This window comes from Nansenia antarctica, assembly GCF_963989245.1.
Source record: "Nansenia antarctica genome assembly, chromosome: 9".
NCBI classification, from domain to species: Eukaryota; Metazoa; Chordata; class Actinopteri; order Argentiniformes; family Microstomatidae; genus Nansenia; species Nansenia antarctica.
This window is the reverse complement of record NC_137679.1, coordinates 7,832,601-7,851,596: the sequence shown is the minus strand read 5'-3', so window position 1 is coordinate 7,851,596 and position 18,996 is coordinate 7,832,601. Positions and strand designations below refer to the sequence as shown.

Sequence of the window (18,996 nt, the reverse complement as noted above, 5' to 3'; positions counted from 1 at the left end):
GTGTGGTTTCAGGCGGGATTTGAACTCACAACCTTCTGATCACAAGTCCAACTCACTATCCACTAGACCACCACTACCCCCAGACTAGACTACTACCACTACCTCCAGAAGTTCACAGGGTTCACTGCATCTCCGTGGGGACCGTGGTTCAGCAGGGGCAGATGTGGGGTTTTCCCCCACCAGACAGAGACCGGGGGGGGGGGGGGGGGCAGTGTTTGTACAGGTCAGTGTTTACTAACTAGGACAGGGGAAAACGATAGGCCCCCGCATGAGTCTAAAAATAGCTCCAGCGCGATCGGATTTCCACACCTTCCTAAACGTCCTCACAACAAACGCACAATCTTTTTATCTTTGTTTGTTTGGTCGGAGATGTGGAGCGTTTTTTTTTCCGTAACGTAGCCCCCATCGCTCCATCTCGTCCACCTGCTATGGGGAAATGCAGCTTTCTAGAATGTTCCGAGGCAGTGAGAGGAATGCCACAAAGGGACCAAAGTGTTTACTTTGATTGCCAGCCAGCCGTCCGGGCGTCAGGTTTCACTGTTGATAAAGGAGAAAGTATTTGAACTCTGAAGCAGGAAATTGCTTTAAGGCATTGCCTCCAGGTGACGTAAGAAAGAACAGAGCTATAAATAGCCCTACTGCTTCCAGTTCTATTTTTAGCTCCCGTTGTATTGTAAACAGCCGTGGCCGTGCTGCCTTTGTGCCCGTTTGCTTTTGGCATCATACCTGTGGATGTTTGTCCTCCCAGGGTGGGTGGGTGGGTGGGTGTGTGAGCGAGCGTGCACGTTACTGCCTTGTTCTAGGGAACGAAAGGTGTTTCTTCTAGTCTGATAAACCTGACAGATTAATAAACGTCTTCTAGTCTGATAAACCTGACAGATTACAGAAACTCCAAGCCCCGCGTTGGCTTACGAGTGTGAACAAGAATGCCTTTGACTTCCTCTAAAACAGTCTGGGCATTTTTGGTTTTGTTTCGTGTGTTTCGTGTTTCGTGTTCTCAACAGTCATCAGGAGACTTGAACTTGACTTGACCCCCCCCTCTCCCCTCTCCCCCCTCCCCCCCCAGCAGACCAATGATGGAGCCCCCCCTCAACAAGAAGGAGATGGTTCCCATGGTGAAGCGTCCAGATGAGTGGCAGGACCCCTGGCGCCGGTCCAAATCACCTAGGAGACGACCCGGCATGGGGGGGTCACCCCCGCGGGGGCGCAGGCGGCACCGGCCCTCCGGATCATCTGTCTCACTCTCCAACTCCTCCAGGTAACCCTACCTGTCTCACTCTCTAACTCCTCCAGGTAACCCTACCTGTCTCACTTTCTAACTCCTCCAGGTAACCCTACCTGTCTCACCCTCTAACTCCTCCAGGTAACCCTACCTGTCTCACCCTCTAACTCCTCCAGGTAACCCTACCTGTCTCACTCTCTAACTCCTCTAGGTAACCCTACCTGTCTCACCCTCTAACTCCTCCAGGTAACCCTACCTGTCTCACCCTCTAACTCCTCCAGGTAACCCTACCTGTCTCACCCTCTAACTCCTCCAGGTAACCCTACCTGTCTCACCCTCTAACTCCTCCAGGTAACCCTACCTGTCTCACCCTCTAACTCCTCCAGGTAACCCTACCTGTCTCACCCTCTAACTCCTCCAGGTAACCCTACCTGTCTCACTCTCTAACTCCTCCAGGTAACCCTACCTGTCTCACCCTACCCCACACCTCTATCTCACTTTCACTCCTCTGTCTCACTCTCCAACTCTTCTAGGTAACTTTACCTGTCTCACTCTACCTGTAACACTCTCCAACTCCTCTAAGTCTGTCTCACTCTCCTCTATCTCACTTTCACTCCTCTACTTCACTCTCCAACTCCTCTAAGTAACTTTACCTGTCACTCTCCAACTCCTCCAGGGGGGTATTCCACGTACGTTGATTAGTACATTCGCGATAAAAAAAAAGCCTGGTTTGAGAAACTCTCGATCAGCCTTGTCGTCGTTGTTGTTGTTGTTGTTGTTGTCGTTGTTGTTGTTGTTGCTGTTGTTGTTGATGTTGTTGTTGTTGTTGTCTCCTCCAGGTCTTCGTCTCGCTCCTCGTCGTACACAGGGTCTGGCTCCTCGCGGTCCCGCTCCTCCTCCTTCTCCTCCTACTCCAGCCACTCCTCCCAGCGCACCTCCTTCAGCGGCTCCCGCTCCAGGTACCACACTCACACACACTCACACACTTACACTCACACTGGCACGCGCACGCACGCACACGCACGCGCACTTACACTCTCTCTCACACACACACACTTACACTCACACTCACACTCACACACACACCATCTCACACACACACTCACACGCGCACTTACACACACACACACACACACAAAATGTTGTTGTTTACTTGCTCTCATGTTGCGCCCTCTCTCTCTCCCTTTCTCTCCCTCCATGCTCCCTCCCTCTCTCTCCCCCTCCCTCCCCCTCTCCCTCCCTCCAGATCCAGGTCGTTCTCGTCCTCCCCCTCCCCCACCCCGTCAGGACAGAGGAACCCCACCAAGAGTAAACCAGACCAGCCACCAGGGGGCCCCGTCAAAGGGTACGTCTCCTCACCTGTAGAAGCTTCTAGAGAACCCCCCGCATGGACGCATGTAGAGAAGCCCCCACGTGGACGCATGCATAGACCTATAGAAGCATGTCAAGAACCCCATGCATGGACGCATGCATACACCTATAGAAGCATCTAGAGAAGCCCCACGCATGGACGCATGCATAGACCTATAGAAGCATCTAGAGAACCCAGACGCATGTAGAGAACCCCCAACGCATGGACGCATGCATAGACCTATAGAAGCATGTAGTAAACCCCATGCATGGACGCATGCGTAGACGTGTATTGAATCCATACAGACGCTTCTCTTGTCTTAGGTCAGTGTCATCATGTACGCTGCTCCAGCAGTTCCAGTACGTGTCGAGACTTGTCCACATTTGGGCTTTCTAGTAACGCCCTGTATTATCCTGTCATGACCCTAACTATGACCCTGCCATGACCCTGCCATGAGACTGAGACCAGGTGTGGCTAACCTGTCATGAGTCAGCAGTCAGGTATTGCTTCCTGGGGTCATGGTGGGGTCATGGTTATGTGTGACTGCCCTGCATGGTGGGGTCATAGTTAGGGTCATCCTGGGGTCAAAGTTAGGGTCATGGTTTGGGTCATGATGGATTCATGGTGGGGTCATAGTTAAGGTCATGGTGGGGTCAAAGTTAGGGTCATGATGGGGTCATGGTGGGGTCATAGTTAGAGTCCTGGTTATGTCTGTGTGTGTCCTGCATGTCCAAATCAAACACGATGCCCTTTCCCCCCCCCCCCTCCCCCCCTCAAGCCCGCCGCTGAAGCCCGGTGCCGTGCCCCCCCCTCGCAGGGAGAAGCCCCCCCCCGGCGGCCCCAAGAAGCCCCCCGCCGAGCCCCCGCTGCCAGGCGGGCCCCCGGGACCCAAGCCCCCCAAACCCATCCCCGAGGGGGGCAAGCCCCCCGCCAACAACCCCCGGGAGGGGCCGCGGCCCCCACCGCCCCGAGACGGAGGAGGAGCAGGAGGAGGAGGACCAGGGGCAGGAGGACCAGGGGCAGGAGGGAAACCCCTCAACCCCAGGCAGGGCCGGCGGAAGGAGAGACAGAACAACCCTGGCCGCAGGTAGATACCATGATCAACGACACACTCACACTCACACTCACACACACACACTCACACTCACACTCACACACACACACTCACACTCACACTCACACACACACAAGCTAAGCTTTGGCATGCTCTTCCCTTGGATCTTAGATCAGCGGTCTCGGTCTCGCCTTTTGAAAAACAGCTAAAGACTGTCCTGTATAGGCAGACGTTTGGCTGACCCCAAAAGCCTGTCTCTTTCTGTGTCCTGTTGATATTGTTGTAGACTTGTTGTTTGTTTACTTGTTCTTATTTTCACTTGTTTGCCTATTTTAACCTGCTATAACTTTTGCTCTTGTATTATGTTCTTATATATGTAAAGCACTTTGTGACCCCTGGTCTGGGATAGGTGCTATAGAAATACATTTTACTTACTTTCTTACTTACACACACACACACACACACACACACACACACACACACTCTCACTCACATACACTCACTCACACACACACACACTCTCTCACTCACACACACTCACGCACACACTCACACCACACACTCACACACATACACACATACACATACACACTCACTCGCGCACACACACACACACACACACACACACTCACACACACACTCTCACACACTCACACATATACACTCACACTCACACTCACACACACACACACACACTCAGAGAGAGACAGATCATGAAATTGACACCTACAGCTGGATGCAAATGTCTGTACAGAGGGTGGCTGTGAGCTGGGGGAGGGGGAGGGGGGGCGCCTGTCTGTCTATGGACGCAATAAAAACAAATAAACACACACACCTACACACACACACCCACACACACACCCACACACACCCCCACCACACACACCACTGTTTCCTCCTCTTTGTCCATGTCAACACAGTAGGTTATTATCTCATTGTGTGTGTGTGAGTGGGGGGGGGGGGGGTTATTGAGTGTAGATATTCCCCACTCCCCCAGAAAAGACATTTGCATCCAGCTGTCAATTCCATGGTGTGTGTGTGTGTGCGTGTGCGTGTGTGTGTGTGTGTTGTTCCTTGTGGTTAGTCTATCGAGGAAAGATAGGAAAGGAATAACACAGCTGTGGTTTTGAGTGGGTGTCTGGGTGGGTGGGTGAGTGGGAAGTCTCGCGCCATGCGGGTTTCTGCCAGAGGAACTCCATGGTGTTCAGGATGACATCACAGTTCTCTAGCGTTATTTACTTACCTGGTTGTTGCTGCTGTCTTGACAAAAACAAAACAGTGGGGTCAAACCCCTGAAACACACACACACACACATACACACACACACTCACTCACTCAGCTACAGCGCACACATTTTAAATGCTTTATTTATGTCCACATAAATACAAAGTGCATTAAGGACAATAAACACTAACAGTGCAGTCAGTTCATTGGGAGACATTCATTTACGTTTGTGACTGTACAGCAACCATCGTACACATCCAATATTAACACAGAGGATGTTTCAGATGTGGGTTAACAGATACAACAGCATTACTGTAAAACACACACACACTCAGCTACAGCAGACACACACACACACACACACCCTGTCTGACCCTCTCCCCCCCCCCCCCCCCCACCAGGAGGACAGTGAGTGGCAGTGTGAGTGGTACAGGCAGCAGCTACAGTGGGTCCAGCTCCAGGTCCAGGTCCCGGTCGTCCTCCGCCTCCCTGTCTCGCTCGGGGTCCAGGAAGTCCAGGTATGTTACCGTGGCAACCACCCAGCATCACACACACTCCTGCAGAAACACACACACACACACACACACACACACCCCAACCTTCTCCTCAGGGACCCCTGGTTCAGGTAGTCAACGGCTTGTGGATCTCTCTCTTGCTCTCTCTTTCTCTCTGTGTCTCTATCTCTCTCTCTCTCTGTCTCTCTCTCTCTCTTGCTCTCTCTCCCACTCTCTCTGTCTCTCTCTTGCTCTCTCTCTCTCTCTTGCTCTCTTTCGCTCTCTCTCTCTCGCTCCTGCTCTCTCTCTCCTGCTCTCTCTCTCTCTTACACACACATGCACACATTGTCATGACATTTATTTATTTTTACAATGCTAGAAGAAGGAAGTTAGAAGAAGCTAGAAGAAAGTTTTTTTTCTCTCTCACTCTCTCTCTCACACACACACACACACACACACACATTAATGACAGTAATAAAGTCTCCCATCCAGGTACATACCCAGCAGCACACATCACCATTACATGAATCTGAGCCCCCACACACTTTCCCTTTCAAGATAAGCCTTATTATTAGCCGCCTGTCTGTCTGACTGGTATTTACCCAATATTCACCAAGAAGCCCTCTACCACTGTGATGACCTCTGGGATTAACCTGGGGGGTATTCCATCAACCTCGCTAAAGAAAAATCCTGGCTTATTTAGATAAACCTTGTTAATTATTGATTGGGTAGGAGAACAGAGAGGGGCTGGTTGCACAGTTTCAGTTTCTTAAGGCTTAAGCCTGGTCCTGGACTGAGTCACACTTTCAATGGAACACCTCTGTTGAAGATGCTTGTTAGTCTAGGGTTAGGCTTAACACCGGAACAGCTGTGCGAGGAACGTGAGGAACGAGAAATGTCACCCTCCTTTCATGACTTTTCCCTCTATGTGCGTTCTACCACCCAGTATCCTTACATTTTCAAAATCACATCAGGATAAGCTATTATAAAGATATTTTGCAGTTTTTCTGTGTAGTAGGCAGGCCAATTTACAAGCGGTAAATCATCTAACCCCTGAGGCGGCTCTTTTAGTGTTCTAGTGTTAAGCCTCATCTGTGAAACCGGTCTTGAGTGTGTTTGCGGTGATGTCACCCATCATGAATGTTCTAAGTAGGCAAGGCAAGTTTATTTGTATAGCACATTTCATACAACAAGTAGGGATGTCCCGATCCCACTTTTTCACTACCGATACCGATACCGATACCTGGGCTTCGGGTATCTGCGATACCGATCCGATATTTGTATACATTTTTTGACCCCTGAATAATAACAAATACCTCCCCAGTATATAGTCCACACCAACAACAGTTAAATTAAAGACTGCCAGCCTTTATTAAAGCAACAAATGCGACGTGTTGTGGATTGAAACTACGGATCATAAGCTTTCAAATGATGTGTCATACATTGAAATCCGAAAAAATATGAAGTTAGAGTAATTTGAATGTTGTTAGACGTCAGGCACATATAGGGTTAACCTCTTTGTAATGAAACCGGAAGCACACAGCGCTATGCGCATTTTAAGCGCATATAGGACTCGCGTGAAGCATTTCTGCGACACGCGTTTCTGTTCACTGTTTTCATTCCCTCATCGCTTATACACATACGTTTGACTGCGCATGACAGTAGGATCGGATCGGAGCCTTTTTTTTTTCTGGTGCGATCCGCGATCCAGCATTCAATATCGCGGCGATATCCGATATCAGTATCGGATCGGGACATCCCTAACAACAAGCCAAAAAAAAAACGTCTCACTTGGGAAAATGGCTTGAATATTTGACGCCGTTCACTCAGGACTCAACAAGAGCGAATCAAAATGGCCTCTGCTCCTTCGACTGGGTGTTTGAGACACACGTTCCAACCCAGGACTAGCACTCCTCCTTCACCCTGGCCCTCTGTCTATTTGACCTACTATAAGAGCCGCCTCGGGGGTCAAATGACCATAGTCATTACAATGGAAAGCTGCTATTTACACACAACGGCCACTAGTTGGCTTCTTGTAAATTAGCCTGCCTCCTACACAGAAAAACTGCAAATTAGCTTCATACTAGCTTATCCTGATTATGAACATGGAAATCTAAGAAAAGTTATGAAAGGAGGGGCCTGAAATTTGATTGAGTGCAAAGGTATAACATTTCTTTCACTCACAGGGTTTCACTCACAGGGACCCCACCCACGGCTGTTCTAGTGTTTAACTGGACGGTCAGTGTTGGTGCTGGGCAGGAAGGGATGTGTGCACACCCGCTATAGCTCCCCGGGGAACGGAGTTGGAGATTCCTGCACTTGTCAAACTCATGTTGTATGTTAAACCAATACTTTGAGTTGGACATGCACTAAACCTCTCTCTGTCCCTCCCCTCTCACTCCCTCGCTCCCCCCTCTCCCTCTCTCTCCCCCTCTCCCTCTCTCCCCCTCCCTCCTTCTTTGGGCTGTCTCTCCATTGGTGAACCACCCTAGGAAATCCAGGTACTATCTTCTGTCGGTCTGTTTGTCTGTTGTGTCTGTCTATGTATCTTGTCTGTCTCTGTCTGTCTGTCTGTCTGTGCGTGTGTGCGTGCGTGGGCACCCCTGGTTTAAATGTCTGTTACGATTAATCTCCAAGTGATTGAACGCAAACCTGCACACTAAATGCTACAAAGTTAAACATGACACCTTTCTGCAAATTTTAAAGCAAGGTTTCATTTTATTTAATTTTTTTCATTTTATTTAGAGTTTTTACAGGAAAGGGGCCCTGTGCAAAAGTTTGGGAACCCTTTTGGATTATTCTTTGTTACCTTTTGAGAAGATGATTACTAAGGCCCAGACCAAGGTGATTTACTAGTTAGGGCTTCAATTAGGGCTGCACGATTAATCGATTTTAAATCGAAATCGCGATTTGAGATGGTGCGATTAGCAAATCGCAAAGCTGATTCAGATGTTGTTTTTTTTGTGGACTGAATCAATTAGTGGCGGAGGAAATTCATTCGTGGCGGCCCGCCACCAATAAATGCATATAGAGGAAACACTGAGTTATCCAAGGATGTCAGAATCAAGATAGTTCACTTCCACCATCAAGGAGAAGGCTGCAAAAAACTCTCCCAACGTTTCAAACTACCCATTTCCACTGTCAGAAACATCATCAGAAAATGGAAAATAAATGGAACAATTGAAGTCGTGGCAAGATTTGGAAGACCAAGAAAATGTTCAGATAGAATGGCCCACGGTCTGGTGAGAAATGCTCAGAAGAACCCACACATCACTGCAAAAGAGCTGCAAAAAAGAGTAGCAGACACTGGTCTAGTTGTTCACAGGACAACAATACAGCGTACCTTAAACAACAAAGACCGACATACCAGTTGCCTTTCCTACAACCCCCCCAAAAAATAAGCGTAGTATGCAAAAGAAAACCTTGAGAAACTTGAAGCCTAATGGAACAATGTGCTTTGGACTGACGAAACCCAAATTGAACTTTATGGTCACAACCAATGAAGGTATGTTTGGAGAAAAAAGGGTGAAGCATTTGTAGAAAAGAACACCTTGCCAACTGTTAAGCATGGAGGGGGATCCATTATGCTATGGGGTTGTGTAGCAGCTGGGGGCACAGGCAATATTGTGCGGGTGTAAGGAAGAATGGATTTCACCAAATATCAAGACATTCTAGAGGCTAATGTTCGAAGGTCAATCGGGAAAATTGAATTTGAAGAGAGGCAAGACAATGACCCGAAGCATGCCTCAAAACCAACCATGAAGTACCTCTAGGAAAGACGGATTAAGGTTTTGGATCACAGTCCCCAGACTTGAATATTATTGAAAATCTGTCGAGATTTCAAACATGCCGTGAATGCAAGAAGGCCGAAGAATATTTCTGAGCTAGAGGTGTTCTTCCATGGGGAAAAATTCCCAAAACAAGAATGTAAAGACTCTTAGCTGGCTACAGGAAGCGTTTGCAAGCTGTTATAGTTGCCCGTGGACGAGTTACAAAGTACTAGCTGACAGGGTTCCCAAACTTTTGCACAAGGCCTTTTTCCTTGTTTTATTATTTTGAAACTGTAGTGTGTAACTATCCCCCCGCCGCCCCGCCAGGTCTCTGAATGTGTGTGTGTGTGTGTGTGTGTGTGTGTGCCCCAGGTCTCTGAGCGTGAGCAGCGTGTCCTCCGTGTCCTCCGCCGCCTCCTCCAGCAGCAGCACGTCCGTGCGCAGCGCCGACTCAGAGGACATGTACGCCGACCTGGCCAGCCCCGTCTCCTCCGCCAGCTCCCGCTCCCCCCCCACCCCGGGGCACCCCCACCCCCCGCACCCCCGCAAGGAGCGAGTGGGAGGAGGAGGAGGCCCGGGGGGACCACGGGACAGGGGCGACCGGCCCGACAGACCCGACCGCCCCCCGGAGAGGCCGGACAGACCGGAGCGGATGGACAGACCCGATAGGATGGAGAGACCAGATAGAATGGAGAGACCAGATCGGATGGAGAGACCAGATAGGATGGAGAGACCGGACCGGATGGAGAGACCAGATAGGATGGAGAGGCCGGATAGGATGGAGAGACCAGACAGGATGGAGAGACCAGAGAGACCGGACAACAAGGGCCCCAACAGGGACAAAGGTAGGGAGGGCTTTTGGGATGGGTTCCTGATCCTCAATTAGTCAGTCCAATCAATCAAGCAATATCTTCATTCTCTCAACAATATCATTATTGACGGATCAGAGCTGTCCAGTCTCAGCAGCAGCAGGTCCGAGCTTTAGTCCCCAACCAAGCATGAACACTTCTAACTCAAATTGAGAGAGCTCTCCTGACTGTCATCACTACAGTATGCACCTTGTTTAGATTAGGGCAAGCGGTGGCCTAGTGGATGAATTGGACTGGTGATCAGAAGGTCATGAGTTCAAATCCCACCTGGGGAACACCGCCTCTAGTGTGCCTTTGAGTAAGGCACTTAAGCCCTAAATGACTCCAGGGAGTCTGTCCCTGTAATCTCTAATTTGTAAGTTGCTTTGGATAGAAGCGTCAGCTAAATGGTTAAAATGTAAATGTTAGGGGGGCGCTTAGGTGGCGTAGCGGGTTAAGCGTTGACCATGTAACCGCAGGGTACCCGGTTCGATTCCGGCTGGGGATATATCCTGCATGTCATCCCTCCTCTCTCTCTCACCCATCCTTCCTGTCTAAATCTCTACTATATCTGTAAATTAAATGAAAAATATGAGTGGGACTGCCGCACTCTGAAAAAATAACTGTTTTTATTTTTAAAAATGTAAATGTTAGGTTCAACTTGTATTGTGCGGGGCCAGAGCAGAGCAGGCCGAAAGCGGAAGTAAACAGGATGTAAATGAACCACAGATGTTTGTTTCAGTAGTTTTGCATGGATTTTCCCCCCCCAATGACACTTCAGGACAAGTGCCCATGTATCGCGCCGCGCGGGCGGGGAGACCCCCCAGGAAAGACGAGCCTTTCAGGGAGGACCGTAGGAGGATGGACCCCTCTGGCATGCCCCCCCGCGGCCCCCACCCCTCCATGGCGCGGGGGCCACCCGGCCCAGGCCCAGGCCCAGGCCCCGGGCCTGGCAACAGAGGGGGGCACCCCCACCCCATGCACCCTCCCCCAGGCCCCATGGGCCCCCCCGGGGGCTACGGCTCTGGATCGGGGGGCGGACCCCCCTCCCACAAAGACATCAAACTCACACTGCTCAACAAGGTATTGATCGATTTATTTATTTATTTTAAATTGGGGGGGGGGAGGGGGGAAGTACAGACAGTACCCAGAGGATAGCACGTAAAAGTGTACTGAAACACTTGTTTCCAACGTGGTCCTCGTTGGTAGACAAAGAACAACAAAGACAAGAACATACAAAAACAATACACCAAGAAACATACAAAGAGCATACAATACACAAGACACATACAAGATACGATCAGAATACAGTTTGTCGTTCTTTACACAAAAGTGCTGCGTATCAGTGTGTATGACTGTGTGTCCGTGTCAGTGTGTAAGGCTAGGTGTGCGCATTGTATAGTTGTAACATCAAAGCCTAAGGCCTGTGGAACACTTTCTTCCAGAGATGTAGCATCATGACCTGACCAGTAAAAACATGTAGAGATGGCGCTACCTTAACTATCAAGACTGTTCCATAATAATACCCCTGAATAATAAAAAGAGCTCAGAGCGGCAGTGTTGTTCACCCTAGGCACTGTGCCAGAGCGTACACTGGCTCTAGTATTATGCTCATGCCGGGAGTGCACCATCCCAACTTGATTGCTCAGGTAACATGCGTAGTCGAAATGACCCTGTATGAGTGCAGACACAAGCAACCTGTTGATTCTTGTGTCAAACTCTAGTTTTCTGGTACAGAAACTTTAGCTTGGTTGCACTCTTAACAAGACACCTGAAAGGGATCGGTCCGGCACCCTACAACTGCCGGCATGTCATTGACATTAAATCCGAAACGGTGATGGACCCAGAATGGACCCCTGGGGCACGCCACATGTCACTCCCATGGCCACTGACAGGGTCCAGACCTCAACATCACAAATCTGAGATCTGATTTACACCCAGACACCTCAGCTTTGAGAAAAGAATATGATGGTCAAAAGCCTTGTGGAGATCCAACATGACCATCCCTGTATAGTTTCCTTTTTCGCTCTCAAGTTTGATATGGTCAAATAAGTGTGTAAATGCGTGTGTCTGTTGAAAATGAAGTTCTAAAACCTGACTGATACTCATATTAATCATGCCGATTATGGTAATCATGAAGTTGATTAAAGATAATTTTCTCAATTATCTTGTGTTATGCTCAAGATAGACACTGGCCTATAATTTCCCCCCTCCGCCATACTGTTTTATTAGTGGGACAACTCTAGCCTGCTTTCGCTCTCTTGGGAGAATTCCATATGTGAATGATATACTGTGGGGGAAATAAGTATTGAACACATCAATATTTAGTCCAGTAAATGTATTTCCAATGAGCCTCTTCTAGTGAAATTTGCACCAGGCTTTGGTATTAACTCAAACAATCCATACAAAAAATCTAAACATTGAAGTCCATATGTAATAAAGTGGAATGAAAAAGGAAAAAAGTATTGAACACACTAAGAAAAAGCAGTACACCACAGCAAGGAAAGGCAAGGAACCAGCTGAAAACCATAACTAATTAGGAGGCAACTCTACCTCCAATCTGTGCTAATTAATGTCAGCTGGGTTAGAATATATTGATGGGCTATAAAAGGTTTTTTTAGAGACGTATTTCACAACTTCTGAATCTTCCAGTAAGCACCATAAAATCGTGACCACCTATTATGTTTACATGTGTTTGTGAGCCGAAGGAAATGCGTTGATCAATTATTATTTATTATCACGGAGACTGCCAATGGCCCCGGGCCTGTGCTAGATAACTCTTCCTGCTACGACTGGTGGATTGATGATTCACTTGCTTAGTCAAATGTACCGATTGTAAGTCGCTTACATATATAAGGCGTCTGCTAAATGCCAAAAATGTAAATGTAACCGCTACCACTTACCCACTTGTTAAGTGTTGACAAGAGAAACACTGGTAAAGTGGTAGCAGAGAAACACTGGTAAAGTGGTAACAGACCATCAACGCATTTCCTTTGGCTCACAAACACAGAGTGAATCACATGTAAACACATGAACCAACAACTGTCGTCATTATCAGACCAGTTTACTAATCAGCCATCTGCAGTGATGTGGGTGATGAGGGTGATGGTGGTGATGATGATGAGGATGATAATGATGATGGTGGTGATGATGGTGGTGATGAGGCTGATGATGATGAAGGTGATGATGTTTATGATGATGATAAAGGTGATGATGATGATGGTGGTGATGATGATGATGGTGGTAGTGATGATGAAGGTGATGATAATGATGGTGGTGGTGGTAGTGATGATGATTATGGTGATGAAGAAGAAGATGATGATGGTGGTGGTGGTAGTGATGAAGGTGATGATGATGATGATGGTGGCAATGATGAAGATGATGATGGTGGTGGTGGTAGTGATGATGATGGTGGTGGTAGTGATGATGAAGGTGATGATGATTATGGTGATGAAGAAGGTGATGGTGGTGGTGGCAATGATGAAGATGATGATGGTGGTGGTAGTGATGATGATTATGATGATGACAGTGATAAAGAAGATGGTGATGGTGGTGGCAGTGATGAGGAGGATGATGGTGGTGGTGGTGATGATAATAATGATAATAATAATAATGATAACCAGGTTTATTGTGACAGAGCGTGTTTGAGTGTCAGAGATGGGTGGGATTTGTTTGCACTCTTTGGGACTCCTCCATTGGTTCCATTGTGCTCGGCAAACTCAGTCAAGCGCAGCAAAGCGTTTAGAAATCATTTCAAATACTATTTGTATCCAGGTCTGTTAGTGTCTACTGCTCACTCCTCAACATTCCAACCACACACACACACACACACACACACACACACACACACACACATATGCAGGGCATAACATTTACTTTGTGGTGGATGATGACAAGAATAACACAATGACAAGAATAACTCAATGACAAGAATAACTCAAAAGAGTTTTGACGCATTGTCCATAATCACGGTCACACCTGTGTTGTTTGTAAACCACTAAAGGCTGATAAGATTTCCAGATTTACCCACACCGTCGATTTTGGCAGGTGGCAGTTCTTTTTTGTACAAGTTAATTGTTTTTCCTTACACACGCACACACACACACACACACACACATACACATAAAGTCATCACAGGTGTGTGTGTGTGTGTGTGTGTGTGTGTGTGTGTGTGTGTTATTCTAGCAACTTCCCCTTTAGAGACAAAGACAAATCAAAACACATTTGTTGATGCCTGTCTCTGTCTTATCTTTCTCCACCCCCCCCTCTCTCTTCCCCCCCCCCTCTCTCTCTCCACCCCCCCCCCCTCTCTCTCTCTCTCCCCCCCCCTCTCTCTTCCCCCCCCCCCTCTCTCTCTCTCTCCCCCCCCCCTCTCTCTCTCTCTCCCCCCCCCTCTCTCTTCCCCCCCCCCTCTCTAGCAACAGGCCGAACGAGGGAACAGAAAGAGGTATATGCCTTCAGACAAGGACAGGCCGACCTCTCCACTCAGCAAGAGGATGGCCATGTCACCAGACAGAGGTGAGACACGCACACACACACACACGCATGCGTAGAACAGAAGTAGTTGACTCAACCCACCCTATGTAGAAACCCCAAGTTCAGAGGCGAGAGGCCTGAGTCAGACATTATCGATACGTTCCTCCCACGAAAACACACACGCACGCACACACACATAGAGAAGAAGTAGTTGACTCAACCCAGCCAATGTACAAACCCAGAGTTCAGGGGAACCTGAGGGAGGTGCATGTTGTCAGTGACGGGGAGGTGAGTGTGTGTGTGTGTGTGTGTGTACTGTTTCAAATTAACCCTGTACTCTGTACTGTACTCCCAGTGTTCTTCCTGTACTGTCCTGTACTCATCAACCACCAAAGATATTCCATAAAACACTCACTCACTAACCGCCTCGAGTGCAGAGAGTGTGTGTGTGTTTACCTAGCAACAAACCTTGTGATTGACTACAAAATGAGGTCATCGTTTGTGTATTTTTTCGGTCAACGTCACGCTTGTGACTTTGTTCACCTCCCCCTCGATCCTAAGGCTGCATTCGTATATTCGCTCTGGAACTGTGATCAGAACACTCACGGAACGCCTGCCTCTCGTCTGATCGAATGACTCGGTCCCTTTATTATGACGTCGAACCCCAGTGTGCGCTCTGAGCGGACCCTAGGATTTTACGAACGCACCCTAAATGGAGCTGAACCACTAACACCCCCCACCCCCACCCCCCCCCTCCCTCTGTCCTGCAGGTCGCGACAGGAGGATGCCGGGTCGACCCCCGCTCTCTCCCAGGATGGAGCGGCCCAGAGGGCAGGGCCCGCGGCCCATGGGGGGGGGCGGCCCCCAGGGAGACAGGTTGGTACCTTCCAAACCCCCTGCAGCCCACCAGCAACGGTAAAGCTCCATTCAGTTACATTGGGGGAAAAAAACGCTATTGGTACCCTTGGTTGCAGAGACAATATCACGTGAGAAAGGAGAACCGTTTTTTTTTCAGCAGATGCTTTTTAGCAAAAGTGAATATGGGGGGGTGGGATTTGCAGGTGGGATTTGACCCCATGACCTTTCGGGTCACCAGTCCAACTCACTATCCACTAGGCCCGGATAGATTTGTTGTTGAGTGTAAAACATGGGGACATACGTCCCATCGTTGACCACGATGACCCTACACTTCCTACATGACAGTAGGTTGAGTAATCACACCTGTCACACCTCTGAGGTCATGTGACCGCTGCCCCTCTTCCCCTGCGCAGCGACGATGATGACGACGACAATGATGATGATGTCATTTCAGGATGTTGGACCAACCACAGGCCTTTGTGTAGAATAGGGAAGACGATGTGACCGTGGTGGAAGTTCACCACCCGTGACACATGCTGTGATTTAGGACAGGCACACAGGCACATGTGACACTGTTATGACCCTTCTGTCCAGGGTAAAACCCGGGGCTAACACGACGCAGGTAGCCTGCTGAATGTGTGCACGTTGCAAAACGAACGCTACGAAACCACAACTAATGTGAGAATGTTTATTGTAAATAAATAAGAGATAACGGGCCCTATTATGCACTTCATAAGTCTTAAGCAATAAGACGAGGCGGTAGATCTAAACTTAAGACGTGGAGGCGTGGTCAAGGCCACTTTGCTATTATGCGTGCGGTAGTGGGCGCCTAAGACCCGGCGCTAAGCCCAGAAATTAGTCATGGGTGTGTTTTGGGCGTCTTCTCAATCAACCCAATCAGCGTGCCAGGTGCCATTCCCTTTAAGAACCGGCTGCGTTAAGTCATAAGCGCTATGCTATTATGCAGTTCATAGGCGCTAGACTTCATAAGTCGGTCGGCGCGCATGCGCAAACCGCGGAGGCGCGCTCGTGTTTCAAAACGTGCATGAAGTCTAGCGCCGAAGAACTTTTCAAACCACTTCTTAGCGCTAGGCGCAAAGTCAGATCGCATAATAGCAGGGGCGCCTAGCGCACTTCATTAACATATGAACACTCCCACAATGAGTAATATATGCACGTCTTATGTGTGGGCGCCTAGCGACACCTGCATAATAGCAGTAGCGCGTATGAAGCGCATAATAAGGGTGGCGGTAGGTCTTAACCAGGCGGTGCGTCTTAATTAAGACTTAAGACGGCAAGTTAAGAAGTGCATAATAGGGCCCAAGGGCTCTTAGTCAGGCATGGGATGGAAAACTTGTCACCTTTCTGCTAAATGAGCAGTTTTTACCTCAAAATAGGTCTTCCATGTGAATCGTGTAGATCTGCAAAAAACTAAGATTCATTCAGAAGAGATAAGATTAGTCGTAAATATTTTTGGGGGGAGGGGGTCTATGTCTCATCCAAGTCACATGATGCGCGAGCTAACTAATCTTCCTGTCTGCTAAACTCCGCTGCTGTTGAAATAATGTTTAGCTTCATGCAGCTAGGTACAATTCCAGACAGCGTGGAGTCACAGTAAACTGTTTTCAATGTAATTATGAAGGTGTTAAGGTCAGGGCTGCCGCTACTTACACGCATTGTTAGTACTAGCGATATCCATTTAGCGCCATTAGTGCTAGTGCTATCCCCTCTCTCCCCCCCCCCGGGTTAGCCGCGCTTTGATAATTTTCTTCGTTTTCAGGCAAAAAACAAATGTGTCACCTTTTTGGGCCGTCACCAGTTTGCACCCCTGTCATTACAATGAGCCTGTCCTCTGATTCCTCCCTCCCCTGGGGGACCCTCTGTACTCCACCAGCCTCCCCTGGGGGACCCTCTGTCCCTCTGTCCCAGGCTGGGGTTTCCCAGCCTGCTCCCCACCCTCTGACAGATGGCCTCTGAGCTTGTGTGTATGGAGACTCTCCATTCTACTGTTCTATTGTCCACTAATTACAGCTGGTCTTAGAACTCTGGATCAAGTAACCGTGGTTTCATGTTCAACTGATTATCGTCAGGGTTCTAACTAAAGTATCCCATAAATAGCCTGCAGATTAGCCTCATATTTGGCTGGTAGCTTCATATTTGACGTAACTCATATTTGACTAGTAGATTGCTATTTGCCAATGGTATCGTCTCATATTTGACTGGTAGATTGCGACTAACCAATGGTATTGACTCTTATATGACTAGTACATTGCGACTAACCAATGGCATTGACTCTTATATGACTGGTACATTGCTACTAACCAATGGTATTGACTCTTATATGACTAGTACATTGCGACTAACCAATGGTATTGACTCTTATATGACTAGTACATTGCTACTAACCAATGGTATTCACTCTTATATGACTAGTACATCGCGACGAACCAATGGTATTGACTCTTATATGACTTGTACATTGCGACTAACCAATGGTATTGACTCTTATGATGACTGGCAGGTTGGCGTTATTCTCAGACATGTCATTTGTCCGTCCCGTAGGAAACGTCCTCTGTCCCCTCCACCCAACAAGTCGTCTGGCAAGGCTCCGGGGCCGGGGTCGGCCAAGCCCCCGGGCGGCCCAGGGTCGGGCTCCGGGTCTGGGTCAGGCAAGCCCAGCAGCACCCTGTCCCGCCGCGAGGAGCTTCTCAAACAGCTCAAGGCCGTGGAGGACGCCATCGCTCGCAAGAGGGCAAAGATCCCTGGGAAATAAAAAGCCCTCCTGCCCTCTTCCTCCTCCTCCTTCTCCTCCTCCCCCCCACCGCCCACCCTGCCTGATGCCCAATGGCGTCGCCACGGCAACGTGGAAGTCGGAAGAGGGACGGAGCAGACCAGAGCCGTCACCAACCGCCACCCCCTCCCTCCCTCCCTCTCCCCTCCCTCCCCAGACGAGAGGCGCCTAGCGTCCTTTTGTCTGGAAAAATGTATAGAATGGTCTCGCTGTCCTTAAGAGAAAAAAAAAGTCATCAAAAAATGTTCAAAATGGCCGTCGTGTAATTGTTCTTGGACAAGATGGCCGCCAAAACATTTATGCTTGTTCATCCTCAGAGAGAGAGAGAGAGAGAGAGAGAGAGAGAGAGAGAGAGAGAGAGAAAGAGAGAAAGGTGAGGTGAAAAGAGAGGTTTTGTCTAGATTTTACAGTAGTGGGACATATGGAAGAGTCTTCCCGATCGATGATGATGATGATGTCGTCTCAGTGATGAAGAGGAATTTGTACTATTGATCCAGAACAATGTCTCGTCTCATCTCTCTCTCTCTCTCTCTCTCTCTCTCTCTCTCTCTCTCTCTCTCTCTCTCTCTCTCTCTCTCTCTCACCGTCTCTGCCAGCTTTGGGTTTTACTGTCTCCAACTCTCTCATGTCTTATTGTTTGATTTTGATTTGTTTGTTTGTTTTTTTGACGTGGGGGGTTGGGGGGGGTGGTCAGGAGGGGGGGGGGGGGGGGGGGGTTGGCGTTGCCCAGTACCCGTTCAGTGTGCGGGACCACCCTGGAAACTGCCTCTCTGGGCTCCAAACCCGGTCTTCTCTGGGCTCCAAACCTGGTCCTCTCTGGGCTCCAAACCTGGTCCTCTCTGAGCTCCAAACCTGGTCCTCTCTGGGCTCCAAACCTGGTCCTCTCTGGGCTCCAAACCTGGTCCTCT

At 48.8% G+C, this 18,996-nt stretch overlaps 1 protein-coding gene across 1 annotated transcript in view; it reads left to right on the top strand.

The window, feature by feature from the left end:
- Nucleotides 1-18,698, top strand: part of zc3h18 (zinc finger CCCH-type containing 18) — a 45,388-nt gene extending 26,690 nt beyond the window's left edge. The window contains exons 11-20 of the mRNA XM_080539177.1: nt 1,067-1,258; nt 2,062-2,181; nt 2,469-2,567; nt 3,352-3,660; nt 5,253-5,369; nt 9,488-9,960; nt 10,745-11,046; nt 14,382-14,481; nt 15,210-15,354; nt 17,860-18,698. Of these exons, the coding sequence (XP_080395303.1) occupies nt 1,067-1,258; nt 2,062-2,181; nt 2,469-2,567; nt 3,352-3,660; nt 5,253-5,369; nt 9,488-9,960; nt 10,745-11,046; nt 14,382-14,481; nt 15,210-15,354; nt 17,860-18,070 (2,068 nt within the window). The 3' untranslated portion in view covers nt 18,071-18,698. The remainder of the gene's footprint in view (nt 1-1,066; nt 1,259-2,061; nt 2,182-2,468; nt 2,568-3,351; nt 3,661-5,252; nt 5,370-9,487; nt 9,961-10,744; nt 11,047-14,381; nt 14,482-15,209; nt 15,355-17,859) is intronic.
- The last annotated feature ends 298 nt before the right edge of the window (nt 18,699-18,996 follow it).